General features: G+C 50.1%; 1 protein-coding gene across 1 annotated transcript; it reads right to left on the bottom strand.

Annotated features, from left to right (window-relative positions):
- Positions 1 to 1,900: 1,900 nt before the first annotated feature.
- Positions 1,901 to 27,572, bottom strand: ZNF541 (zinc finger protein 541). The gene is made up of 15 exons (XM_036302964.1): positions 27,266 to 27,572; positions 22,350 to 22,593; positions 18,686 to 20,534; positions 16,889 to 16,947; positions 16,467 to 16,626; positions 16,089 to 16,256; positions 14,652 to 14,976; positions 8,371 to 8,434; positions 7,673 to 7,815; positions 7,187 to 7,290; positions 5,786 to 5,861; positions 4,917 to 5,005; positions 2,954 to 3,094; positions 2,590 to 2,771; positions 1,901 to 2,488 (listed from the first exon to the last, which is right to left on the bottom strand). Exons 1-15 carry the CDS (start codon positions 27,570 to 27,572, stop codon positions 2,320 to 2,322), a joined length of 4,080 nt encoding a protein of 1,359 aa, XP_036158857.1. The 3' UTR covers positions 1,901 to 2,319.

Genomic DNA, 27,572 nt, shown 5'->3' with positions numbered 1-27,572 from the left:
AGCCCTCTGCTCTGTCCCTCTCCCCTTCTGAGTTAATGACATCTACTCAGCTGCTCAAGCCCAAACCTCCCACACCGGCCTCGATCCTTTCCTTACCACCTCTCCCCGAGATGTGTGACCCATCAACAAGTCGGAGCCTACTCCTCAATGCATCCCGAATCCCAGCTGAGACCACCTCATCTTGCCTCAGGGCAGCGGTTCTCAACCTGTGGGTCGCGACCCCTTTGGCGGTCAAATGACCCTTTCACAGGGGTCACCTAAGGCCATCCTGCATATCAGATATTTTTCTTTCTTTCTTTTTTTAAAATTTTTTTATATATATTTTATTGATTTTTTACAGAGAGGAAGGGAGAGAGATAGAGAGTTAGGAACATTGATGAGAGAGAAACATCGATCAGCTGCCTCCTGCACATCTCCCACTGGGGATGTGCCCGCAACCCAGGTACATGCCCTTGACCGGAATCGAACCTGGGACCTTTTAGTCCGCAGGCCGACGCTCTATCCACTGAACCAAACCGGTTTCTGCCTGCATATCAGATATTTACATTACGATTCATAACAGGAGCAACATTACAGTGATGAAGTAGCAACGAAAATAATGTTATGGTTGGGTCACAACATGAGGAACTGTATTTAAAGGGCCAGAAGGTTGAGAACCGCTGCCTTCGGGTCTCTACCTGCTCTCCAGGCTTCCAATCTTGCCTCCAACCACCTCCATGAAGAGCTTGCCCTTCGCCATGCGGTGGCCTGGAATGCAAACTGCAGCCCCAGCAGCCTCCTCAGGGGGGCCTCCCTGGCCACCCACCTCACACCATGGCCACCCCTGCCACTCCCAGGACCTGGCCCTGCTTTATTTTCTTCATGCCACTGTGTGGTGGTCTGCCTACCCAGCAGTCCTTTCTGCTTCCTCTTCTTTTCCTGGCAAACAGAACTGCAGCAGCCAACTCGAGGGAAGACACTGGTTTCCCCCAGTCCTGCGGCCATTTCCCTTCCCCGTGATTCCCAGGGATCAGTTTAGGAATAAGCCTGGGCTATAGCTCTGGCCCATGAGACATGCGGATGTTCTGCTGGGGATCGCCACAGCTTTCCTCACTCTTTAAAAGGGACAGTGCCCGGCTGGCGTGGCTCAGTGACTGAGCGTGGGCCTATGAACCAAGAGGTCACAGTTTGATTCCCGGTCAGGGTACATGCCCGGAGTTGCTGGCTCGACCTCATTGATGTCTCTCTCTCTCTCTCTCTCTCTCTCTCTCTCTCTCTCTCTCTCTCTCTCTCTCTTTCTCCCTCTCTCTCTCTCTCTCTCCCTTCCTCTCTGAAATCAATAAAAAATGTATGTAAATAAATTTTAAAAAAGGGACCCAAGGGAGGGAGGGAGGGATGTGCTCTCTTCCCCATGTGCATAGAGTTGATTCTCGCTCGTCTGTGGCTACCCTCCCCTGGTGGAGCTTGAGCCACCGGACCCACCACACGACCTGACTGCTTACACCTGTACCGACAGTTCTGTTACTTGCGGCCAAAAGCACACCTCTGATCCATTTCTAAAATCTCCTTTTGGCTTGTTTATTTCTGCTACCTTCCCGCGCCCAAAATGTAAGCTGCGTGGGGAGAGGGCCTTGTCTGCCACATGCCTGGGCACTGTCGGGCACATGCCAGGGCATGTGACTGCCGAATGGATGTCCAAGGCCCCAGCTCCTCCAGGGCGGGGCTCAGTCCCTCATCTCTGGGCTCCAGCAAGCGGCGACGCGAAAGCCTCTCAGATCAAAGGTCCAGGGAAGCCAGAAGACAGCCGCTCAAGAACCCAATTTAATAAGATTTACAAGTCGACACGTACAAAAAAACCTACCAATGTACAAGTCATTGCAAGACCAGGGGCTGAATCTGGAATGCAGGGAGCCCTGGAGGGGCCCCAACACGGTGCCATCTGAAGGTGTTTTCCCACTGATTCTCTGCATCTTGGCCGTACCCAGCAATGGCACCAAACCCCAAAGGGAGGCTAACACTTGAGAGCTACCCAGATCTAGCGCGTCCCCTCCCCCAGCTCCCTGCTCCCGGAGTGGAACTGAAGGAAGGGGAGGCTACTACCCTAAAGGAGTGGAGCTCTGGCACCAGCCGGCTGGGACTTCGCAGCTGTCCAATGACTGTGCGCCTCCTGCTACTTGTCAGATGCCCACCGTGTCTGCAAGCTGGGCGGGCCCACAGGAGGGTGTGGGGGAGGCAGGGGGTGCCCCAAACGCCTTGGAGAGGCCGCAGGGCAGGAAGGTATGGCAGGGCCGGGGCCCCCATCCCCACTGCTGCCTGGCCCCGCTGGCCACCTGCCCGGAATCACCACTGCAGGGGCCCGATGTCAGCCCCCATCTCCTCCTCGTCCTCCTCCTCCTCCTTCAGCTGCAAGGGCTTCGCCGGCCACTTCACCCTGACGATGGGCTCCACGTGGTCCTGAAGCCGGTGCCGCTTCATGTGGGCATTTCGGCTCTTAATTTTATCGAACACCCTGTCGAGACACCAGAGGACCCGGGTCAGAGCAGGGGGAGGGGTTGCCCCAGGGGGAGGGTGGGAGGCAGCGGTTTGAGTGCCTCGGGGAAGGGCCGGTACCTCTCACACTCTCTGCAGGGAAACACGCTCGGGCCCTCCGCGCTGCCCGGCCGCTCTGGGGTCCGCTTGGGGCCGGTGTTGGGGCTGGAGTTGAGGATGGACTCCCTCCTGTAGCTCTTGGTCTTTATCTTTAACTCGGGGGTTGGACGGTGGCTAGGTCTCTCTCGAGGGCTGCATGTGACCTGCAGAGGGGGCAGAAACCACAGGCGGGGCTGACCTGCAGCCCTTAGGAGGGAGGCGCAGGGACACAGGGCACAGATGTCCTCTGCAGGCAAACCCTCCCCACCCCCAGCATGGACGGGCAGCATGGACGGGCAGCGGACACCCAGATCAGCACTGAACTCCAGACGCCCAGGCCCTCTACCTTTGCCTCTGTCCTGTCTGCTTCATCCGGCTCTCTCCTGAGCCTCTTTTCCAGCCCTGGGGCTCGGCCGCAGTCAAACTTGATCATTTTTTTCCAGATGTAATAATACTCAACACACTGGGCGACGGTCTTGGTCTGGATCTAGGGAAAGAAAACAGAAACTGGCGATGGGCAGCCCCCAGCCACCACGCGGAACGCTCCCTCTCTGGCTTGGCCTGCCCGTTCGCTACACGACAGAGTCGTCCAGGTGATGGAGGGCTTCAGAGTGAAGTGACCACAGCCAAGACCATCTGAGCAGCAAGGCCGCCCAGAGCCCTTCTCTGTGGGGAGAGGTGCACGAAGGGTGACTGCAGGACGCTCACTGTGACGTCATGCCGAAGGGCCCCGCTTCCCACCAGGGACTAAAGTGAATGCCCTCATACAGTGGCTATCACAGCCTCTGCAAGAACCAGGGGCCCACGAGGGGAGAAGGAGGCTTGGAGGGCACAGTTTGATCCTGGGGCCTTCAGACCCCACCATTTGCTCCTCCCTCCACTAAGAGTGTTCCCATTAACAATAATGTTTTTAATCCTCACCCAAGGGTATTGCTTTTTATTGATTTTAGAGAGAGAAAAAGGGAGGGGGGAGAGGGAGAGAGAGAGAGAGAGAGAGAGAGAGAGAGAGAGAAACATCGATGTGAGAGAACATTGCTCAATTGCCTCCTGTACACGCCCCAACTGGGGATTGAACCCGCAACCTTTTTGGTGTTCGGGACAACGCTCCAACTAACTGAGCCACCAGGCCTGGGCCAAATATTTTGACATCCCATTTTGAGTAGTCGCTAGAACGAGTGGACAGGAAATGAATGGAAGACCCGAACCACAATATTAACCATCTTGAACCGACATTTATAGAACTCCACACAGCAACAGCAAAATACACTTTCTTTAAAGGTACTCAGAACATTTACCCAGATGCAGACTGTGTTCTGGGCCATAACCAATGTTTAATATATTTAAAGGATTCAAGCCATACGAAGTATTTCTCTGACCTCAATTACATCACATAGGAAATCAGTAACAGAAAACTCTGGAAAACCCTGAAATATTTGAATACTAAACCATGTACTTTTCTATATAACTCACAGGTCAAAAAAGAAATCAAAAGAGAAGTTAAAAAGTACTTTGACCGCCCTAACCGGTTTGGCTCAGTGGATAGAGCATCGGCCTGCGGACTAAAAAGTCCCAGGTTCGATTCCGGTCAAGGGCATGTACCTTGGTTGTGGGCACATCCCAGTAGGGAGTGTGCAGGAGGCAGCAGAATCGATGTTTCTCTCTCATCGATGTTTCTAACTCTCTATCCCTCTCCCTTCCTCTCTGAACAAATCAATAAAATATATGTATTTTTTAAAAGTACTTTGACCTGAATACAAATAAAAACCCACCATAGCAAAATTTATCAAAGCAGTACTTGGAAGGAAACTTACAGCACGAAACAACTATAATAGGGAAGAAGGATAGTCTCAAGTCAGGGACCTCAGTGTCCACTTTTAGAAACAAAAAAAAAGAATAAATTAAACCCAACGCAAGCAGAAAAAAGGAAATAATAGAGCAGAAATCAACTAACTAAAAAACAACCAGCAAAACCAAAGGCTAGTTCTTTTTTTATAAAATATATTTTTACTGATTTCAGAGAGGAAGCGAGAGGGGGAGAGAGAGAGAGAGAGAAACATCAATGATGAGAGAGAATCATTGATCGCCTTGCCTCCTGCATGCCCCGGGTTGGAGCCCACAACCCGGGCATGTGCCGTGACCTCCTGGTTCATAGGTCGATGTTCAACTGCTGAGCCACGCTGGCTGGCAACAATGGCTTTTAAATTACAAACTGTTCACAGATGAGCAGAGTCACCCCTGACTGGCCTCCCTCAGCTCTGGCTCGGCTGTGTGAGGCGAGGCCTTGTCTCCCAGCCCACCATGTGCCTTACCGTCTTGTGTATCAGGTAAAAGTCCTTCTTGTGGGCGCAGAACGCCTTCTTAAAGAGCCTCTTCTCCATGGGAGTCCAGATGTCTGAACCTACCGGACAGACAGTTGAGGAGGGAAAGACATGTCTCCTCTGGGACCACAGCCATGACTGAAATGCTGACCGCCCTCCTTTTCAAATTCCCATCACCGAGCACCGATTATGTGCCACGAATTCTGCTAAGCCCCTTATCGGCTTTACCTCATACAATCCTCACAAAACCCTCAGCAGGGAGGGACCGCTGCTATCCCCATTTTACAGATGCAGCCACTGAGCCTTCCATTGGGTAAGAGACTTGCCAAGGGTAGGTGGCGACCCCAGACCGCCTGACTTCAGGGCTGGTGTGCTCAACCCAACCTGAGCCCGCCTCCACCTCTCCGTGGCCAGAAGCATCCCCTTCCTGGCTGGGCGGAGTTTAGGAAGGAGCCACTGGCCAGGGGTAGGTAGGGTCCACCTAGAACAGCGGTTCTCAACCTTCTGGCCCTTTCAATACAGTTCCTCATGTGGTGACCCAACCATAAAATTATTTCCGTGGCTACTTCATCACTGTCATGTTGCTACTGTGATGAATCGTCATGTAAATGTCTGATATGCAGGATGGTCTTAGGCAACCTCTGTGAGAGGGTCGTTCGACTGCCAAAGGGGTCGCGACCCACAGGTTGAGAAACGCTGCCCTAGAAGCACACAGGGCCCACTAAGTCGCCCTGGAGAGGGCAGGCCCTTCTGGAAAGGAAGGCAGAGCCACCCAGAGCACAAGCAGAGCTTGCCATCGAAGCTGATTGGTTCGGGGGTCTCAGCCAGGCGAAACCACGCTGGCGCCTCGCTCCAGTCACCTGTGTAGCGATAGTCGGTGAGTGGGTGAGTCTGCGGCTTCTGGGGGCCTCTGAGTAAGAGGGTCTCCAGGGCAACCTGGAACAAGAGGAGTGGCAGGCCACTTACTCACGGTCTCATTCATTCAAGACGACTCCAGCCTCCCCACCCCAAGCGTGGATGGTCCTCGGACTGCCACCACCTGGGAGCCGTCTGTGGGCACGTCGACTGGACCCTGAGCCGCTGTTGGGGGCGGCTGACACTTTTTTCGTAGCAAGATTTTCTTATGGAGGAAACAGTGTGCGGATTGCTTCTGGCTCAAGCTCCTTATTTTCTTCAAGGACCAGCATTTTGGGAGCACTGCCCTTGCCCATGGCCCCGCGTTATTTGCTTCATAACACTAATAATTTTTAAAGCGTATTTCCTGTTTTGACTCTAAGCCCCATGAAGAGAGGGATTTTGTCCTGCTCACCAGCACCACCCTGGTCAGGACGGGCTGGGTATGTGCAGGGCCCAGTGCGAAATGAAAACGTGGGCCCTTCTAATAAAAAATGAATATTTCAAGATGGCGGTGCCAGAGCCTTAAACCAAGCGCGGGCCAGGGAGTGGGCCCTGCCCAGTGCCCCCGTCATCGGCTGGTCAGTGGGAGCCAACAACCGTGTGATTGCCCTGCTGAGCACCGACTGACTGTGGCCTCTGCTGAGAAGCAGCAGGTCTGGGGCACTGGCTCTCTAACTTGTTAATTTTCCTCTCCCACTCCTCGGAGTTGGAATTTTTATTTTATTTTATTTTATTTTATTTTATTTTATTTTATTTTATTTTATTTTTTATTGATTTTAGAGAGGAAGGAAGAGGGAGAGAAAGTTAGAAACATCAATGATGAGAGAGAATCATTGATGGGCTGCCTCCTGCATGCCTCCCACAGGGGATTGAGCCCACAACCCGGGCATGTGCCCCTGACCGGAATCGAACCTGGGACCCTTCAGTCCGCAGGTCGACGCTCTATCCACCGAGCCAAACCAGCCAGGGCCCGCTAGGCTTTTAATTTCTTTTCCAAACCTCAGGATTGTGAGGAGGGCCTTTGGAGACAGCAGAGGCATTTCAGTTACACCAGAGGATTTCACGCATGGGCTTGCGGTAAAAAAGATACAGCTCAATAAATAAACCAGATCCATGCAGGACCTGCGTTGGGTCTACTAGGCTCCCCTCCCCATTGCCCCTGAGGGCTCAGAGGAAGCCTGGGCCCTGCTGTTTCCCTAAATAAATAACTGATTTACTGAGCCCGTGTCTGCTCGTCCCCCCTATGGTGTTCAAGGGCCACACCAATCCCAGGGCCACCTGGGGGCGGATGAGCAGCCTCCCCTTCCATTTTCATGGCTGCCACCCCCACGCAGAAGGCACACGGCAGCCCCAGCCCCCCTCACCTGAACGTTGCCCTGGGCGTCGTGCAGGCAGTGCAGGGCGAGCTCCAGGTTGGTGCCCCCTCCCGGCATGACGCTGGAGCAGGCCACATTGCAGAGCTCGGTCACTGTTTCCAAAGGGGGCCCCAGCAGGGTGCAAGGGGGAGACACAGGGAGTCAGCAAGGGCCAGGGAGGAGGCTCCCTGACAGCACGGACAGGGGGGCCTCACATTTCAGCTCAAAGCAGGTTGAGGGAAGGAGGAAGGGCGGAAACGCTGCTCTGGGCGCCTGTTTTGGACAGCCTGGCCAGCTACTGAGTGAGAACAGAGGTGGGGGCAGGAGCCTGGGGCCTGGGAGAAGCAATACTGGACTGAGGCCTAGTTCTACCCGTCCCCCACCCCCCGCCCTCTATCCCGGGGGACCCTGCTCCTTGGTCAAGGTGAGAGCTGGGAGGAGAAATGCCTTGTAGAAGGGGGGGCCTTGGGAAATCGGCCCCAAAGCCCCAGCCACCTCTGTCCTGCGTTTCCAGGTTAGTCATCACATCTCCCCACGGCTTCCAGACCAGAGAAGCTAAATGCTCATCGATTCCGGCCAGCAATCTGTCCTGGAGCTCCGGGATCTCAGCCTGAAACCGGCTTCCTATGTTGATGTGTCTGCAATGAGGTCACATACACAGACATGCGAGATACACGTGACTAAGATGGGAACTGAAGGTGCAAGGTGTGCCCTGCTCTGTGGAAACCCTCCACCATCGCTGCCGTGCTGACCCACGTGCGGGCCTTCCAGAAACCTCTCAAGGGATATGTCCTTCCTTCCTCCAGTTTCTTTTATTGCCAGATTTCTGGCCTCAGGGGTCTCTCTTGGGGTCTAGGACAAGGGACGTACATGCTGATACCTGACATCAACATCCATGGCCACATCCATTTAACCACTGTGCCATCACCAATTCTACCTAGAACCCCAGGGTCTTGGGCATTCTTTCCCGATGGCCCCAACTATGGTATGTCTGGACAAAGGAATACTGAGGGAACGTCCCACAAGCACCCGGAGAAACCCACCCCTCCTCTCCTGGGGAGGCGCTGGAGCTAGGCCTGATCCCCCCCCTGAGATGCAGGAGCCCGTGGGAAAAACTGACACTGGAATGAATGCAAGGAGGGTAAAAGCAGCTCTGCTTAGGACCCTCAGGTTCTGAGCCAGCCCCAACTCACGGTTCTATGCTGATTTTGGTGTCATCCTTTACCACACAGATGCCGAAAGAAACATCCACTTGATCTAGAAAACACACAACAAAAAGTCTCAAGAAGAAAGACGAGAAGCAATCCACGGAGCCCCTCTGTCTACCTCCCCAGAGTGGCTGAAAGCAGGCTCTTGAAGCCTGCAGAGTAGAAAGGTTCTTCAGAAAATTAAGGATAGAGTTACCATAGGATCCAGCAATCTCGTTCCTGGGTATTTATCCAGAAGTAAAGATATAGACAACAGTAAGAAATCAGGATCTCAAGAGATACCTGCACGCCCATGTTCATTGCAACACTATCCATAATAGCCAAAAGGTGTCAACCATCAGATGGCCATTGCTGGGTGAGTGGATAAAGAAAATGTGGTACAAACATGCAACAGAATACAGTGGGGCCTTGACTTACGAGTTTCCCGACTAACGAGTTTTTTGAGATACCAGCTGTCTCTCCGCCGATTTTTTGCATTGAGTTGATAGAGTAATTTGAGTTAAGGAGCTCCTTAACGAGCTCGGTCTTGGAACGAATTAAACTTGTAAGTCAAGGCCCCACTGTACTATTTAGCCTTAACAAAGGAAATTCTGTAATATGCAACAACACAGATGAACCTTGAGGACATTAGACTAAGTGACTAAACCAGTCACAGAAAGATAAATACTATATGAGTCCACTTATATGAAGTACCTAAAATAGTCAAATCCACATAATCAAAGAGTGCAAGGGTGGTTTCCAGGGCCTGAGGGAGTGGGACGTGAGTAGTTATTAATCAATGGGCATTGAATTTTTAGGTAAGCAAGATGAGTAAGCTCTAGAGATGTGCTGTACAACATAGTCAAAATACTGTATTGCACACTTAAACGTTTGTTAAAGGGGTAAATTTCATGTTGACTATTCTTATCACAAAAAAGTTAACTTTTGAAAAAAGATTACGTGGAAGGTGGATAGGACTTCTGAAAAGTACAGCCAGGAACTCAGCACAACAACAAATTAACTGATAAAAATTATATTAAAAACACTAAGTTAAAGTCTCTGGAAGTTGTCTTAAAGGCATACTCAAGAAAACTGACCAAATCTTAGCAAGAACAATGAGAATCTGTGACATCTGAGCCATGGCCCATGCCCTCACCCACCGGGCCTCCAGCTCTGTAACAGACTCTACCCGGAGTACTCTAACCCAGGTAGGTGCCAAGGAGAGGGGGCTTACTCTCCCCATAGTTCCCATGTTTAAATAATTAAAGGGAGGTATAAAAATAAGGTCTCATCAAATAAAGATTACCATTAAGAGGCAGAAATTACATTTTTTTTAAAAAGAACCAAAATGAGGCCCAATGGATTTGAGCAGATAAGAGACATGATCAATAAACTAACTTGCTGATAAATCAATGGAGATTATGGAATCTAGAAAACAGAAAAAAGAAAAATGAAGAGAGCCTCAGAGGAATGTGAGATGTCATTAACTGCAACAACATATGTGTAATGGGAGGACCAGGAAAAGAGAAAGGGTCAAAAATATTTAAAGTATTAATGGCTGAAAACTTCCCAAATTTGATGAAAAACAAGATACACATTTAAGAAACACTATAAATTCCAAGTAGGATAAACACAAAGTGTTCTACATCCAGACACATTGTGGGCAAAATGTTGAAAGCCAAAGATAAAGATCTTAAAAGCCAGAAGAGAACATTAACCTGTTATATACAAGAGCACCAGTAAGATTAACAGCTGACTTCTCATGAGAAACTACAATGGTCAGAAGGCAGTGGGATAACATATTCAAATTGGTGAAATTAAAAAACTGTCAACCCAGAATCTCATACTCAGCAAATTACCTTTCAAAATGAAGGTGAAATAAAGACATTATAACATAAATAAAAATTGAGAAAATCTATTGCTAGCAGTCCTTTAGTACAAGAAATATTAAAGGTGGATTATGGTGAAGGGATTAAATAAAGAAAAGAAAAGATTCATGGATACAGACAACAGTATGGTGAATGCCAGAGGGAAGTGGGTGGAGGAGGCAGAGGAGGGTAAAGGAGGGACAAATGGTGATGGAAGGAGACTTGGGGTGGTGAACCCACAATACAATATACAGATGATGTATTTTAGAAGTGTATATCTGAAACCTATATAATTTTATTAACCAATGTCACCCCAATAGATTCAATGAAAAGAAGTGGAATATCATTCAGTCATTAAAAAGGAAGGAAGAACTGATATATACTGCAACATGGGTGAAACCTGAAAACATTATACAAAGTGAAAGAAGGCAATCACAAAGGACTAAATATTGTATGATTCCACTTACATGAAATATTCAGATTAGCCAAGTCTATAGAGGCAGAAAGGAGATTAGTGCTTACCTAGGGCTAGGGTAGGGCAGGGGAAAGAGTGGCCGCTAATGACTGTGGGGCCTCTTTTGGGGGTTGTAACATTGTCTGAAAATTGATAACAGTAATGGTTGCACAGCTCTGTGAATATACTGAAAACCATTGCATTATTTATACTTTAAAGAGATGAACTGTATGGTATGTGAATTATATCTCCATAATGAAAAGAAATACTAAAGAAAGTTCTTCAGACTGAAAGGAAGTGATATCAGATAGAAATTTGAACTTAAAAAAAAGAGCACTGGTAAAGGTAATTACATAGGTAATTACAAAAGCCAGTATTTTTCTCTTTTAAATTGACTTAAAAAGCCCTTGCATAAAACAGCATGCAGTGTAAGCCTGTAACACACGGAAATGTAAAATATGTGACAAGAACAGCACCAAGGAGCGGAGCTGCCCTGGAGTAAAGAAGTAACACCCAGATAGTAGCGTTGAATCCACAGGAATAAATGAAGAGATCAGAAGTGGAAAATAAGGTTAATACAACAAACTCTATAAATGGCATTTGCTTTCTTTCCTTTATTCTCTCTGTTTTAAAAGTGATATAAAGTTATATAAAGTAATAATTATGACAATGCCTTGCTGGTTTCTAACATATGGATATGTAATATAACAATAATAATAATAAAAGTGTTACAGAAACAGAGATAGAAAGAGCAGCGTTTCTATGTTCCGTTCTTTTTTTTTTTTTAATTTTATTGATTTTTTACAGAGAGGAAGGGAGAGGGATAGAGACTTAGAAACATTGATGAGAGAGAAACACGGATCAGCTGCCTCCTGCACACTCCCCACTGGGGATGTGTGCGCAACCCAGGTACATGCTCTTGACCGGAATCGAACCTGGGACCTTTGAGTTTGCAGGCCGACGCTCTATCCACTGAGCCAAACCGGTTAGGGCTCTATGTTCCGTTCTTAATAAGTTGTGGCACATCTGCAAAGGTTCTCATATTTCACATGGGTGTTGTAGGTCCTAGAGCAGCCACTCAGAAATGACTAAGAAAAAGTCACACTAGAAAATACTTAACACAAAAGAAAGCAGGAAAGGAAAAACAAAAGGAGACAAATACATGAGACTCACAGAAAAGAAAAAAAAAAATGGCAGATGTAAATGCAACCACATTAATATAACATTAAATGAGAGCGGATTAAACAAACCAATCAAAAGGCAGTTTGTCAGATTGGCTTAGAAAATGTATGCTCCGACTAATGCTCTCTACAGGAGGCATGCTTTCTGTTCAAAGACACAAACAGGTTAAAAATAAAGGAACAGAAAAATACATGCCAAGCAAACAACAACCATAAAAGAGACGGAATGGCTATACTGTCAGACAAATATTACTGGAGGTAATACAATTATAGTATGGATAACTGATATCACAATCATATCATAATGATACAAGGTCGGCCAAGCCATCAGGAAGACATGATAACTATTATAAACATGTATGCACCTAAAAACAGAATCTAAAAATACAGAAAGCAAAACTTGAAAGAACTGAAGGATGAAATATACAACTTAAAAATAATGGTGGGAGATTTCAATACTTTCAATAATCGATAGGACAACTAAGCAGATCGACAAGGAACAACACTATAAACTAACTAGATATGACAGATATCTACAGAGAATTCCACCAAACATCAGAACATACATTCTTCCCAAATGCACATAGAACATATTCTAGCCCATAATACATGCCTCAGTACATTCAGAAGGGCTGAATTCACATGTTCTCTGATCACAATAGAATAAAAAATCAATAAAAGAAGGCAATTTGGCCCAGCCAGTGTGGCTCAGTGGTTGAGCATCAGCATATGAACCAGGTGGTGATGGTTAGATTCCCAGACAGGGCACATGCCCAGGTTGCAGGCTCAATCCCCAGTGGGGGTGTGCAGGAGGCAACTGATCAATGATTCTCTCTCATCATTGATCTCTCTCTCTCTCTCTCTCTCTCTCTCTCCCCTTTCCCCTTCCTCTCTGAAATCAATAAAAAGATATTTTTAAAAAGAAGGCAATTTGTAGAAATTAAACAACACTCCTTAATAATAATAAATGTATCAAAGAAGAAATCAAAAGAGAAATTAGAAAATACTTTGAGATGAGTGGAAATACGAATACAACAAACTAAAACTTACAAAATGTAGCTAAAGCAATGCTTAGAAGGAAATCTATAGATGTAAATGTGTTTAAAAAGGAAAACAAATCTCAAATAATTCATGGTTCATTGACATTCAACAAGGGTGCAACACAATTCAATGGGAAAAGGAAGATCTTTTCAACTAATGGTACTGGAACAATGTAAACCCACATGCAAAAGAATGAATTTGGATCCTAACCTTACATAGAATATAAAAGTTAACTTCAAATGGATCAAAGAACTAAATGTAAATTGGATCAAAGAACGAAATTTTATATTAAAATTATAGAACCCTTAGAAAAAAACATGGGCATAAAACTTTGTGACCTTTGGTCAGGCAAAATCTTAGATACAACCCTGAAAGCACAGGTGATGAAAGAAAGAACTGGACTCAATCAAAATGAACCTTTGTACTGCAAACATTGTCATAAATAAACGAAAAAACAACCCACAAAATGAGATCGAATATCTGTAGGAAAATCATACATCTGATAAGGGACTTGAACTCTCAAAAGTCAACAATTAAAAGATAATAACTCAACATTTAAATGGGTGAAGGATGAATAGACATTTCTCCTGAGAAGACATACATATGGACAATAAGTACATGAAATGATGCTCAACATTATTAGCCATCAATACCATAAAGAGATGACACTTTGCACCTAATGTGGTTATAAAAAAAGCGATGGACATAAGTCCTGGCAGGTTGTGGAGGAACTGGGCCTTTCATACAATGCTGGTGGGAACTTAAAAGGGCCCGGTCATTTTGGAAACAGCCTGGCAATTCCTTAAACGATTAAACGTAGTTACCACATGACCCAGCAACTCCATTCCTAGGTTTCTACACAAGAGAAATGAACACACATCCACACAAAAACTTGTACATGAATGTTCATACTAGCACTGCTTATAATAGCCCAAACTGGGGAACCTAAATGCTCACAGCTGATGAATGGATAAATAAAACGTGATCCATCCAGACAATGGGATATTATTCAGCCATAGAGAGAACGAAACACTGATCCACGCTACATGGATGCACCTTGAAAACATGCTAAATGAATAAACTACACACAAAATGTCACGTATGATTCCACCTATACAAAATGTCCAGAATGGGCAAATCCATGGAGAAAGTAGATCAGTCGTTTTCTGGGGCTGGGGAGATTGGGGCGCTGGGGCTATGGGGGTGACAGTGCTTCTCCTGGGGGTGATGAAAATGCTGTCACATTGACTGTGTGATGAATGCACAGCCCTGTAAATATACTAAAAAACACGGTACATTTTAAATGTTGGTTCATAGGGCATTTAAATGATCTATAATAATAAAAGTGTAATATGCTAATTAGGCCGGACATTCTTCCAGATGAAGCCAGGGCTACGAGGGAAGCCCGGGTCCCGGGTGCCAGAGGGAAGCCGGTGCCGGCAGCGGGGGAAGGAAGGCCTACTCTTGCATGAATTTCGCGCATCGGGCCTCTAGTATCTCAATAAAGCTGTTTAAAAAGTTAAGTGGAGGGTAGGCAGAAGGGTAAATGGCTAAATGGCTCTATGGTTGTAAAACTCTAAGCACCTACAAGGCTGCTGGCCACAGATGGTCCTGTGACACTTATAATGGCACCCACAGCCACAGGCGGGAGACTCTCTGGACCGAACACTAAAGGGAGAGGGGGTCTGGTTCACAGGAGGTCGGCCGTGTGATGACCAGGAGCTCCAGCCCGGCCTCACTCACCCAGCGTGGTGCTGATGAGCTTGTCGGGACTGGCCTGAGCCGACGTGGAACAGAGCGTGTTGAAATACAGCCCAGACCCCTCCCGGATGGGGCTGAGCATTGGGGGTGGCGTGTAGGGAGGGCACTGGAATAACCCCTTCAGGAGGCGGTCCACCAGGAACACCGGAGACCGCAGGCAGCTCTGGTGGCATCTTCCTGGGCCTGGCTCCCCGAAGGTGGAGCGGGGCGGAGGGATGAACAGTGCCTTGGGCTGGGGGCGCTTCTTCCGCTTCCTGTGCAGGCTGCTCTCCTTGCTGTCTCTCTCTTCCATGTCTTTCTCTTGGCCCTGGGGAAGAAGACAGTTCAGACCCACAAAGGTCACAGGCTCCTGCCACACAGCTCAGTCCTCAGGGAAACGTGACAGGCACACCCCTTGCTGCCCATGCTGAGAGCCTTAACAAAGGAGGCTGGGCAGGGCCACCCGCCGGAGCCAGACCCGAGGCTCTGCCTGTGACGTGCAAGGCTGGAGCCTCTCACGCACCCACACTCCAAGGAGAGGCCCTGACTCAGAGGGTTTGGAAACGTGTGAGGCCAGTTTCAATGGTTACCACGCCTGGCACTGAGACAGCGGGGGCCAGAGACAGAGTGACTGTGACAAACGAAAATGTATCCCCTCCAAGTGATCACAGCGCCTGTGAGATGCACAGTGGGACCCAGGCTCCCTGTCCCCACGTCCAGCTTGTGCTGTTCCGGGCAGGACCCTCTAGTACAGGGGTGGGCAAACTTTTTGACTCGAGGGTCACAATGGGTTCTTAAACTGGACCGGAGGGCCGGAACAAAAGCATGGATGGAGTGTTTGTGTGAACTAATATAAATTCAAAGTAAACATCATTACGTAAAAGGGTACGGTCTTTTTTTTTTTTAGTTTTATTCATTTCAAACGGACCGGATCTGGCCCGCGGGCCGTAGTTTGCCCACGGCTGCTCTAGTAACAGGCTGAAAGCCCTACTGCCTGAACTTACCATGTCCTCTCACCTCCACACAATCTCCCTTCCCCTCTGCCAGTCTTACTCCTCCTTATCCTCCAGGTCTCAGCTCCCACACCCCCACCTCCAGGAAGTCCTCCCTGACCTCCTCAGGCTGGCCCTCTGGTGCCCTCTCAGGGCTCCCACAGCTCCCTCCCCCAGCCTGCCCTGCCCACTCTGGGTCACCACTGTCTGGGGGTGGGTCTATCTACTGCACTGAACTGGGAGCCCCAGCAGGCAGGGCAGAGGCCTTCATGGTCACCACCGTGTCACCAGCACAGGGCCCGGCACAGAGGAGGCTCAGCGGATGCCGAATGAGTGAGTGAATGAACACGCAAACCAAGCTCTTCTGGAGTCAGGATTGCCTGTGGCGTTTGGGCCAGCAGGTCGGGAGGGAGAGCCGCAGGAAGGACGTGGACTGACCAGCACCCACCTTGGCCGTGCTCCCCAGGACTCGGTGTGTGGGAGCCGCAGGCACCGACATGGGGAGCTCCAAAGGGGCCGTGTTGTCCAAGGACTTCTTGGCTCCGGGGGGGCTCTGCCCGTCCCCCTCTGGCCTCAGCACCTGTCTCGTGGGCTTGCAGAACTCGATGCCAAACACCTAGAGCAGAGGAGACGGCTCTTTAGGAGAAACAGCGAGTGGGGGGCGGAAGAGCTGCTCCAGCCTGCAGTTCCGACTCCTGGCCCCTCCTCAGGCTTCCCCAGACGATGGAGGACATCTCCATCCTGAGATAAATGGCCCCCAGTCCTTTTCTCCCCCAAGCCTGTCAGCACCCCTGAAAGCACAGACTCTATGGCGTGTGCCCTTCACCTGCTGCTCCTGCTTCCCGCGCGGCGACGGCCACTGGTCGCTGTGGAAGCACATGTGGCTGCTCAGCCCTTTCTCGGTGTAGAACATCTGGCTGCAGTTCTTGCAGACGTACGTGCTCCTTGGCTCTGCCCAGTCTGCTGGGCCCCCGTTTTGCTGGCTACTGCGGGAGACATGCAGGAGGGAAGGATGCGAGAATGGGACTCTGTCCCTGATCACTGGCTCCAGTTTTCTTTTGTTTTTTAAGTCTCGTCCACTGCCAACTCTAGATGAACCCTAAGAAATGGAGACGACACCCCAATTCTTCAGGACCTGGCGCACTGAAGTCAGGACTGACACATCCAGAGCTCGCTTACCCAGGGCCAGCACATGGAAGAGAAGGGGTCGAGCTCCCCCAGATGTGGGGGAGGGACTTCTAAACTTACCATCCACCTGCCATGTTCTCCTCCTTCATCAGATGGGGGAGCCGGTAGATATTTCCACCCTGAAGATAAAAATACACCCGAGCCAACATATCAGAAACGAGGCTTGCAAGAGCCAAAACTCTAAGACGCCTAGAAGAAAATACAGGTGTAGTTCTTTGCGACCTTGAATTGGGCAATGGTCTCTTGGATGACACCAAAACAGAAGCCGGAACAGACAGCCCTCTGGGCTGGCTCAGTTGGTTAGAGCAGTGTCCTGATACACCAAGGTTTTGGGTTCGATCCCTTGTCAGGGCACATACAAGAAACAATCAATGAACGCAAATAAATGGAAGGGTCACTGGTTTGATTCCCGGTCAGGGGACATACCCAGGTTGCAGGTTTGATCCTGGTCAGGAGGCAGCTGATTAATGCTTCTCTCTATATATATCTCTCCCTCTCCCTTCCTTGCTAAAAAAATCAATAAAAACGTATTTTTTTTAAAAAGTGTATAAAAAAAAAAGAAAGTGAGCCCAGCTGTTGTGGCTCAGTGGCTGAGTGTCAACCCATGCACCCAGAGGTCACTGGTTCAATTCCTGGTCAGGGCACATGCCTGGGTTGCAGGCTCGATCACCAGCAGGGGGCGCGCAGGAGGCAGCCAGTCAATGTTGATGTTTCCCTTCTCATCGATGTTTCTATCTCTGTCCCTCTCCCTTCCTCTGTCTCTAAGAATCAATAAAAACATATTTAAAAAAAAAAAAGAAAGTGAAAAGAAAACCCATAGAATGGGAGGAAATTGTTGAAAGTCATATATGTCTGATAAGGACTTGCATTCATAATACGTAACTTTTATAGCTCAATAATAAAAAGTCAAGTGGCCCAATTTAAAAATGGCCAAAGACCTGGCTGAGTGGCTCAGTTGGCTGGAGCAGTGTACACCAAAAGGTCGCAGGTTCGATTCCTGATCAGGGAACACACCTAGGTTTCGAGTTCAATCCTTGGTCAGGGAGCATACGGGAGACAACCAATCAATGTTTCTCACTCACATCAATGTTTCTCTCTCTCTCTCCCCTGCTTCCTTTAAAAATCAATAAAAAAATAAAAATGGACAAAGAATCTGAATAAACACTGAACCAAAAGAGATCTGCGAATGGCCCATAAGCACATAGGGTAGAGAGATGCTCACCATTGTTAGGCATCAGAGCAATGCAAATGAAGCCTTAAGGAGAGCTCTGCACGGCCACGAGGAAGGCTACGATAACAGGACAACGAGCTAGCGGGGACCTGGAGAAACTGGAGCCCTCGATGGCTTGTGGGTGGGAATGGAAACGGATGCAGCTGCTTTGGAAAACTGTCGGGCAGGTCCTCACATGGTCAGACACAGAGCTACCGTCTGACCCGGCAATTCCACCCCTCGGTATTTCCCAAGTGAAATGAAAACAGATGCCTGCGCAAAACATGGACACCCATGTCCACAGCAGCACTATCCACAGTGACCAAGAAGGGCCAACTGATGAACGGGCGAACAAATGTGAGGTGCCCGTACGAAGGAAAATGGAGCACTGACACGTGCTGCAGCGTGGACGAACTTGGGAACACTACGCTGAGTGGAAGCAGCGGTCACAGAGGGCCAGGCGGTGTATGATCCAATGACATGAAATGTCCAGAGCAGGCAAATCCAGAGAGAGAGAAGGTAGATTCCTGGCTGCCGGGGGCTGGGAGGGATGGAGAGATTGGGGGTGACAACGAAGTGGGGGTTTCTCTGGGGCTGAAATGGTGATGGGTGCTCAGCCCTGCAGTTATACTAAACCCCCGTGATACCTGGATTCTGTTGAATATGGTCAGCTTGGACTTGGAGTCCCGGGGGGCGTCCGCCGGAGGCCCAGCTGAGGAGAAGGAGGCCATGGCCACCTGGCTGGGAGAAGCGGCACAGCACATGTCCATTTTCACCTTCTCCTTCCGGAAGCCTGAGAAGCGCTGGGCCCTGGGGTTGCCGGAGAAGAGCCTGTAGCCTCCGCCCCGGGTGCAGGCCGAGCCCTTTTCACCTTTCGTGGCTCCTGATGCCGCGCCGTTCTCAGCCTGGGTCTGCTTCCCAGGGCCCGGGGCTCCAGGCGGCTGGTCGCCCCCTGCCTGGCTCTGTGGGCCGCCGGGGGAGAACATGTCCCCCAGGTCCAGAGTCCCTTTTGCAGATCTCAACTGCTTGGCCAGAGAGGAGATGTCTGGGTTGTCAGGAGGGTCCAGAGATGATGCCGTGAGGGACGGTGGGGCGGTGGCCACCTTTGGCCCGCCCTTCGAGTCCCATTTCGTGCTGCCAGGAGAGGCTGCTCTGGGGAGAGCAGGCGCGGTTTTTCTCCTTTGGACTGGGGATCCCTCAGGCTCCGGGTTCCCAGGGCCAGCATGGAGAGAGTCGGCACTGGGCGTCAGCGGCAGGGTCTGCTGTGACCACGGCCCCGACTTCAGGGCGGCCTGCTTGCCCTCGGGGCCCGGCAGCTGGGAGGACGCGGCTGCCACCTGGGCGTGGGAGAAGAGCCGCTGGGACTTGGTGATCATCTGGAACACCTGCATCTGCTCGTGGCTCACCAGAGACTCCTGCGACTTCAGGAAGAGCTGCCGGAAGAGCGGGGTGGCGTCCGACGGGAGCCCACCCGGCTTCTGGGCGTCCTGCAGGCCGGGCTCCCTGGGGTTCTGCCACGGGAACGTGTCGCAGTCACACTGGCTCTTTCTGGAGGCCCAGTTGTCATCTTCCCTGCTGGCATGTCGGGGGTCACTGGAGGCCTCCCCAGGCGCCTTCAGGAGCGAGGGCGCGAAGGGCAGCACGTCCTCCAGACTGAGGCCCGAGCTGGGGGAGGGCTCCCTGCTGGGGGAGGCGCTGTTGGGCCCGGGGCCGGGTTCCGGGCCCTCCGGGGACTGCACCGCCGGGGCCTTGTGGACCACAAACACATTGTTCCCTTTGCTCTTGGGGCAGCCGGGCAGGTTCCGGTTCCGGAGCCACTGGAAGTTGTGGCTGGATGGCTGGGAACTGGAGGGGCCCGTCTGGCCTCGGAACAGAGGCAGGCAGGCAGGCAGGGGGCCGCCCTCAGGCCAGCCCTCCAGGGCGGATGGGAGCTGGAGCAGCCAAGGCTCTGGCTCGGACGGGTCGGGGCCACCATTCTCTGCTGCCCTTGAGTGGACGGCTGTGAACATGTCGGCGACAGGCTCCTTCTGCGGGGGACGCGGCTCCTCAGGGCCCAGGGCTCCTGGGGCTGCTGGGGTGCTCGCTGGGGCGCAGGAGGACCCGGATGAGAGTGGGCAGGGACAGGCCGTGCTCCTCCCTTCGCTGCTGTCTGAGGGCCCTGCTGGGGCCGGGCAGGGAGACGGGATCTTCTGGTGGACGATGCTGCTCACGATGCAGCGCAGCAGGTCCCGGCTGGGCAAGAGGGAGCCAGGGGACCTGGCCTCTGGGGGCATCAGGGACCGCAGGCCACTGGGGGCGGGCGGGCCGGCCACCTCCTGGGCGTGGGGGGAGTCCCCGCAGGCCTCCTCCTCCGCGGGCGCTTCCTTCAGGATGCACAGGCCGTGCTGCACCTCGTAGTGCCGGCGCAGCGAGCGGTAGTCGCAGTAGCTCTTGCTGCAGCCCTGCTCGATGCACACGAAGGGCTTGGTCTTCTGGTGGGTGAGCATGTGCCCGGTCCTGGAGTCACACACGAGAAGGAAGTCAGCAGGCTCCACTAGGGCCTCCCACTGAGAGGACCCCAGGGTGCCCCACGATTCGGAAACCGCCCTCAGCCCCCACTACGGGAGAAGCCGTCTGGGAGGGGTGATCCTCTCCCTCACCTTTAAGTAAACCCCTTATCTGAAAAAAATCAGTGGAAGCCGGGCCAGAGTTCCCCAAAGTGGGTTCCTGAGGAACACCAGTCCTCCAGAGTTGCTCCCCGGGGACTTGGGCTCAGCTGGCAAATAAGTTTTGAAAAAACATTATATGCTCCTGGGAGGATCACAGCGCACAGGAGCAAAATGTAAAGGCCACGCAGCGGCTAGGGAAGCATCTGTTTGACTTTCCACGTCTCAACCTCACTTGCCACAGAACCGTTTTTCCAAGGAGCCTCTCTGAGCAGCCCTGAGAACCAGAGCTCTGCAGGGCGCACGGGGAAGGTGCTAGCCGGGGACACCCCTCCTCTAGCAGGAATGTTTGCGTACCCTTGGGTTCCTCAGTGGTTCTCAACCTTCCTAATGCCGCGACCCTTTAATACAGTTCCTCATGTTGTGGTGACCCCCAACCATAAAATTATTTTCGTTGCTACTTCATAGCTGTAATTTTGCTACTGTTGTGAATCGTAAAGTAAATATCTGATATGCAGGATGTATTTTCATTGTTACACATTGAACATAATTAAAGCATAGTGATTAATCACAAAAGCAATATGTAATTATATATGTGCTTTCTGATGGTCTTAGGCAACCCCTGTGAAAGGGTCGTTCGACCCCCAAAGGAGTCGCAACCCACAGGTTGAGAACCGCTGGGTTAGAGTGTTGGCCCGCACACTGAAAGGTCTCGGGTTCGATTCCCAGTGAAGGGCACGTACCTGGGTTACAGGACCAATCCCCAGCCCTGGTTGGGGCATGTGCGGGAGACAACCAATCTGTCTCTCTCACATCAATGTTTCTCTCCCTCTCTCTCTCATTCTCCCTCCCTCCCTTCCACTGTCTAAAAATCAATGGGAAAATACCCTCAGGTGAGGATTAACAACAACAAAAGGTAAATTAATCAAAGCCTCCGGTAAGGGTTAGGAGTGCTGTACAAATGTAAGGGATATACTTCCCACGTGCAAGTCTCTTGGTTTGAGAAAAGCCTGTCTTTCCTTCCTTACCAGCAAGAAAAGCTCATCACTTCCCAGACATCAAGAACAAAGGAAGTTCTGCCCCTAACTCTTATCATGGACTTTCTTTTTAAAATAAAGAATTAAAAAGAAAAATCAAGAGTTCTAAAAAAAAGAAAGGAGTTCAAAAAGAAAAACAAGACTTAATACTTCATCGTCATGTTCTAGAAGCAGGCGTTTCAGACACTCTCATGCCCAGTGTTCTCCCAGCACATATCCCTCATGGCATGCAGACCCGTCGCCCTGACACCCACCAGGGACTCCGAATGGCACTCGGGGGCTCAGAACTGCTTCAGGAGCGAGCCGCTATGTGTCTTTAAACCACCAGGGTCCCGGCTACACATGGCAGCAGCAACTTCCTCCCTGGTGTGAATTTGGGGGCTCCGAACAGTGACCTGTCCAGGACAGTGCCAGCCCTGCCCCAGAGCACTGGCAGTGTGAGAAGGGGGAGTCTGGGGCTCAGCACAGGTGACATCCATTTGGGGAACACGGAGGTGAGACCATCCAGGAGGGGTGGGAAAAGCTGATCTGGGAGCGGGTGGAGGAGATACAGGAAGGCTCCTGCCCCTGCCCTTGCCCCCTCCCCCCCTTGCCCCCTGCAGAGCTGTCAGGACCAGACTCCTACGTACAGGTGGTCCTGCCGCTTGAAGGCCTTGCTGCAGATTTTGCAGACGTGCTTCCTCTCCTGGCTGTGCGTCAGGTAGTGCTTGCTCAGAGAGCTGGCGCTGCTGAACACCTTCCCGCAGAGGCTGCAGTCCAGAAGCGGGTTCTGGGGGGAGCTGTGCTGCCGCTTTCCCTTCCTCGCACTCCCCGAGCTCGCCCTGCCTCCTTCGTCAGTGTCTTTAGGCGCCTTGAGTGGGCCCAGCCCCAGCTCTAAACAGGGGAGAAAGCACAGGTTAGAGACATGGGGCGGTCAAGGAGCCGGCTGGAGGCTCTGCAGCTGAGAGGCACGGCCGGCTTGGGGAGAGTGGGCCGGGAACCCCCACGTCAGCAGCTTTCCTTCAGAGGAAACAGGGGTTAGGACCAGGGGAGGGAGAGAAGGCAGCTGGTCAGCGCACCTGCAGGAGGGACCCAGTCTTGGTGCCCGCTCCAGGGGACAGCAGCAGTCTGAGGCTCTCCTTGGGTAAGATGGGCGGGGCTTCCTGACCACCCCGTGCATTTCACCCTGAGAAAGGCAATCCAGAAATACACACTCCAAAAGCTTAAGAGAGTCTCAATCCTTTCTCCCAGCCAATTCTACTTGTTGTTTTTTTTTTAAACATATTTTATTGATTTTTTACAGAGAGGAAGGGAGAGGGATAGAGAGTTAGAAACAGCGATGAGAGAGAAACATCGATCAGCTGCCTCCTGCACACTTCCCACTGGGGATGTGCCCGCAACCAAGGTACATGCCCCTGACCGGAATTGAACATGGGACCCTTGAGTCCGCAGGCCAATGCTCTATCCACTGAACCAAACGGGTTAGGGCTCTACTTGGGGTTTTTAATGAAGGAAATAAATGTAGACTAGTAGAATTTGCTGTAAGGGTCTCAACGGCCACACACATTTTCCCTGGAAAATGCTGGAAACGACTCATATCTGACAGGAGGCATGCGGGTCACGGCATGGTGGTTTAAATGGTGTCTGACATACGCACTTCAGATAAAACCGTAGAAAAATGCTCGATGACACGAAAGGCTGTTCATGCTGCACTAAGCCAGAAAAAAGCAGCCTGTTGCAAAACAGAACTGTCCCAGTTTTAGAAAAAGAAATGTATTCAGAAAATAAACAGAATAAACTGACTGGTCATTTTTATTTTCTTCTTCTTGTGTATCTGAATTGTCCCTGTTTCCTGCATTTTGGGGGTAAAATGATAAAAGGGTATTTTTATGAATCATGTCATTGGAGGAACTGAAGGGGCTGGAAATGTTCTGGGGGGAAAGGGGCGATGTCCTCAGACATCTGAAGGGCCAGCGTGTGGAGGAGGGAGTGGATGGCTCTGTCTTGCTCCGAGGAAGAGAGCTGGGTTTGGTGACTAAAGGGTCAAGGGAGCTGGTCTCACATCACTAGAGCTGTCCAGGGCATGGACGCGGCACTCGGCCAGCTCCCTGCTCCAGCTGCTGGACTTCCCATCCGGGCACTCGTAGGTGCTCAATAACCATCTGCTGGATGGATGAGCAATGGGAGAGCTTTCTGCCCCTTGGACGGTCTTCGGGATGGAACAGCCTGCATGAGAGGGCAAGCTGAGAACTCACCCTTCAGCTAGGAAGTTAGAGGCAGGATCTGTGACTGTCACAGGCCAGGGAAGGGGGAGGGGAGGGGACGGCACTGAAGGACCCAGATGGCAAGTCTGTGTGGCTGAGATGCAGTGTGAGAAACACAGCAGGAAGGAGCCAGACTTTTGTCCCAACTGAGCCTCTGGGTGGACCATCTGTCACTTCACTTGCCTGGCTTACATCTTCTTCAAATGAGAATTACTGTGATGAGTGATTAAAAGATTCCAACAGTTTAAATGAGGAAAAACAGGCCTCCCTCAGGGGAAAGCCCTGGCCTTGCTAAGTTACTTTTAAAATGCTCATTAAAGAAACTATTAAACTAGAAAACAAAACGTTGTTTTGAAAAATTAGCAAGGACATTGAAAAATAGGCAAACAGAGTCACTGGCCTGGGAAGGCACTTGATCTTCCCAGAGAGTAATTGTTAAAGGAGCTCTAACACTGTACGTTCTCTGACGGGCAAACTGACTTAGAAGCAAATGCTCAGGCCTGGCCGGGTAGCTCAGCTGACAGAGCGTCGTCCCGATACCCCATGATTGCAGGTTTGATCCCCTGTCAGGGCACATACAAGAAGCAATCAATGAATGCATAAACAAGGAGAATGACAAATCGATGTTTCTGTCTCTCTCTCTTCCTCTATCTAAAATCAATCAATACACATTTTTTTAGAAGATGTCCAAAGAACTAACTAAAAAGAAAACTTGATGTGCAGAGTTGTTCACAAACACTATTGCAGCCTAATGAACAAGAATATGGTCAAACAGCACAACGGGATAAATGACTGCTACAGTGACTACTGCGTGGTCTCCCTGCATCTAAGAAAGCAGATACTTGCCCTGACCGGTTTGGCTCAGTGGATAGAGCGTTGGCCTGTGGACTGAAGGGTCCCAGGTTCGATTCCGGTCAAGGGCATGTACCTTGGTTGCGGGCACGTCCCCAGTGGGGGGTGTGCAGGAGGCAGCTGATTGATGTTTCTAACTCTCACTTTCCCTTCCTCTCTGTAAAAAATCAATAACATATATATATATATTTTTTTTAAAAAGTAAGTAGATACTCTAAGTTTTAAAAAGAGAATGATACACTTAATATACCTCTGCAAAACCATGTTTTTCTGAGTGACTTTACTCACATTTTTAAAAATTTACATGTGGGAGCCAGAGTGGGGATTTTTCTTGTTATTACATTGCTTTATTTCCTAAGTTTTCTTTAATAAATATGCACTACTTTTCTAATTTTAAAAATTAACATAAGTATATGCATTTATATGGACCTAAATTTATGTTAGAGAAGTGTAAAGAATAGAAATTTAATGTTCAGTAGATCCCTTTTTAAAAAATGAGATGAAAAACTTCAAGTTTAAACAAATTAGGGCCTAGCTCATTTTTCTCAGTGGATAGAGCATCAGCCTGCAGAGTGAAGGGTCCCGGGTTTGATTCTGGTCAAGGGCACGTGCTTGGGTTGCAGGCTCAATCCCCAGTTGGGGGCATGCAGGAGGCAGCCAATCAATGATTCTCTCTCATCATTGATGTTTCTCTCTTTCCCTCTCCCTACCTCTCTGAAATCAATTATATATATATATATATATATATATATATATATATATATATATATATATATATAAAACAAATTAGGAAAAGCTGAGTTAGACTAATGATTTGTAACACTGTGAAAATCAGGGGAAGCTACAGTGTTTCTGCCCAGCACAATGCGCACATACTAGTACTTGACCTTACCAGCATTTTCCAGGTGATTTCTGTGTCCTGGGCTGAAAACCCTCCTCACTGTATCCCCGGGCCTGGCCTGCTGCCTACAACACTCAGATGTCCCAGGAGTCTAGGACTTCACGTTTAGCCACTGTTCCTACATGGTGACAAGACTAACGCCCTGGCTTCCACATCGTATGCGAGTCGGGGCTCAGAAGGCTTTCATGTCAGCAAGTTCAGGGCCCTTTGGGAGCTGCCTGTTCCAGTGAAGGTTAACATGTTTGCAGGGCTGCTTCACATGTGCCCTTCCACGCGCACAGTGTGGCTATAAACTTCAAGGAGCTCTGGCTCAGTCAACCCATCTGAGCAACCTACCCACCACCATAAAGAGGATGGAAAACCAAAACAGAATTTATCTTGTGGGGAAGCCTGAAGGCAAACCAAAAGGAGATTTGATGAAGGCCTGTTTTTCCTCATTTAAACTGCCGGGGTTCTTGTTCCGGCATTAAGAAGGGTTCAGCAATCTGGAGAAGGGGCTGTGTGTAACTTAAGTATGAGTCCAGAGACGAAGCATAATTTGAAAGGCATATGGGGGTCAGAGGAGCTTAGCTAAAAGGAACTAAGATCTCCTCAGTCTCGGGACCCCATGCTTTTTATTAACACAAATTGTCCTGAGGCGAGGCAGAGATATACACTTCAAAGGGTCAGGGTTTCCTATACAGAGGCACTGTCAGATTGGGGGAATTAGCCTATGGCTGTTCAGGTGTTTGGCCAGTAGGAGGCAGTAACATGTAGATTAAGTTGCCCTGAGCTGTCTGGCAGCAAACAATCATCCCTTTTCAGTTTTGGGGAAATGCCCTCAGCCATTCCCAACAGGTGATGACATATGTGACTCAGCCCTTGTTGAGTCCCCAAGTTCCATCAACCTTTGGATGAAACTCTTGCAATTATGACCTGCTGGAACTGGCTTCCAGCATAAACTATTGGGATCTTTTAACCACTCATCACAGTAGTTCACCCTTTTTCCTCCACTGCTGAAGAGAAAGACTTCGAAACGAACCAATGGGCTGTCTGAAATGAAATCTAGCATGTGGGTAAAAATAACAAAATAACTCTCATCTGTCCAGAGCTTTACAGTCTACAAAGTGCATTTGCGTTCATGTCTTCTGTTGCTTTCTCTTACTGGCACTCTGGGGGAAGAAGGGAGGGTGTTGCTGTCCCCCAACTTTACGGATAAAGACCTTAGGCTTGGGCAGTTTAAAAGCAGCAGATGGACAGGCTCCCGGCTGGGTCTGGAAGTGTGAAAGGGTCTCTGAGCAGTGGTGACGGAGAGGAAAGTCTCCCCTGCACTCGAAGGTCTGCCCACACCACTCACGAGACTAGGATATCCCCAAACAGCCACCGTTCTCAGCGTCGTTCCCTAACACCAATGGTAAGTTTTCTCGACTAGGAAGTTGGGAACAATTCCCAAGTGGAAGAAGGGTAACTGCTCCCTATTCATCTGTGGAAGAGACATTTCCATAACCAATCAGGCAGAGCCAACCCCCTGCAGCCCGCCAGGCCCTGGGCCTCAGAGGGACAGCGTTACCTTGTAGGGAAGCCTGAGATTCCGGGTCTGCATACTCCTCCAGCACCTTCACGGAGTCACTGTCCTTCCCCGAGTACAGGGACACTGCATCTAGATTGTCCTCCAGGGCCTCGCTGGGCACACCGGGCTTTGGGTGGCTGGGGTCCAGGTCCAAGCCACTCAGGCCAGCGTAGAGCAGGTCTCGTGTGCTGGGACCCAGGTCCCGGCTGAGGGTGTCACTGCAGTGGAGCCCCTGGCTCTCGGATAAGGAAGGGAGGTGCCTCTTGGATGGAAGGGCACCCTCCTCCCCAAGGCTGTACTGGTCCAT

Source organism: Myotis myotis, unplaced genomic scaffold (genome assembly GCF_014108235.1).
Source record: "Myotis myotis isolate mMyoMyo1 unplaced genomic scaffold, mMyoMyo1.p scaffold_m19_p_34, whole genome shotgun sequence".
Taxonomy (NCBI): domain Eukaryota; kingdom Metazoa; phylum Chordata; class Mammalia; order Chiroptera; family Vespertilionidae; genus Myotis; species Myotis myotis.
Note: the sequence above shows the minus strand (reverse complement) of the source record. Positions and strands in the feature narration are given on the sequence as shown.

Excerpts from the sequence above, each read along its gene's own strand:
- ZNF541 (XM_036302964.1), bottom strand. The coding sequence starts at position 27,572 with ATGGACCAGTACAGCCTTGGGGAGGAGGGTGCCCTTCCATCCAAGAGG. Across the intron at positions 16,627-16,888 it reads GAGAACATGGCAGGTGGATG|TAGCCAGCAAAACGGGGGCC; the intron begins GTAAGTTTAGAA and ends TGTCTCCCGCAG. Across the intron at positions 2,489-2,589 it reads CCCTGCAGAGAGTGTGAGAG|GGTGTTCGATAAAATTAAGA; the intron begins GTACCGGCCCTT and ends GTGTCTCGACAG.